The sequence below is a fragment of the Gekko japonicus genome, unplaced genomic scaffold (genome assembly GCF_001447785.1).
Source record: "Gekko japonicus isolate JY-2015 unplaced genomic scaffold, Gekko_japonicus_V1.1 scaffold2758, whole genome shotgun sequence".
Classification (NCBI taxonomy): domain Eukaryota; kingdom Metazoa; phylum Chordata; class Lepidosauria; order Squamata; family Gekkonidae; genus Gekko; species Gekko japonicus.
This window is the reverse complement of record NW_015162561.1, coordinates 13-767: the sequence shown is the minus strand read 5'-3', so window position 1 is coordinate 767 and position 755 is coordinate 13. Positions and strand designations below refer to the sequence as shown.

General features: G+C 44.9%; 1 protein-coding gene across 1 annotated transcript in view; it reads left to right on the top strand.

Annotated features, from left to right (window-relative positions):
• The window catches only part of SPAG17 (sperm associated antigen 17), a gene marked incomplete at its 3' end in the record, with an annotated part of 95,503 nt that extends 94,958 nt beyond the window's left edge, over nt 1-545 (top strand). Inside the window, exon 33 of the mRNA XM_015406391.1 lies at nt 354-545. Within this exon, the coding sequence (XP_015261877.1) occupies nt 354-545 (192 nt within the window). The remainder of the gene's footprint in view (nt 1-353) is intronic.
• Nucleotides 546-755: the final 210 nt, after the last annotated feature.

Sequence of the window (755 nt, the reverse complement as noted above, 5' to 3'; positions counted from 1 at the left end):
CTGAGGGGGAGTCTACCGATTACCTCAGGACTTCGAGCTACCCCCCCTCAAACGTTCCCTCTTCTTCAGTTTCTTTTATGGAGAAGAAGTGGGGGTTTTTCAATAGGTTTAATGGTTGCGGCAGCAAACTTGCTCCTCCCGACCATCATACCCTGTGCATTTTTGTCTCGAAGAGTCTCACCGGCCAGAGTCCTGTCATCACTGTGCACGTTTTTCTAATCACTGCTAGAATCGGCCCTTACTCCTACCTCAGCGATGGAGGAGAGACCATCGACATCGAAAGCTCCGGCATCTAGACCTGCCTCCGATGCCGACCGCCCGACTAGCTAAATCTCCTTTCTTTATTACGGTAGGTGTTGCCCATGAACAAAGGCCACCTCTTCATTGATGAACATTGTACTGCGGTTTACTCACCAGAGGCATTTGACAAAAATGGATGTGAGCTCATTGCCAATAAGGAGGACCACGAGACAGGGAGATACATTATGAAGCATAACTCCAACATTGCCTGCAAGATGACGGATCCTGCAGGAAACATTTTCAAGGTAAAATACTAAACGTTGTAGTCGAGATCATTTGCATGCTTTTTCTTTTCTTTTACAAGCTCGGCTTTACGTTGGAGACGACTTGATGAAAGGGTTTTTGACTGATGAATCAGACAATTTTTTTAACCCTGAGACAAATTTAAATAAGTGTGTATGTGCCCGGAATAATGATACAAGTGAGTTCTTGAGGATACAGTTTCTCTTAAGAAT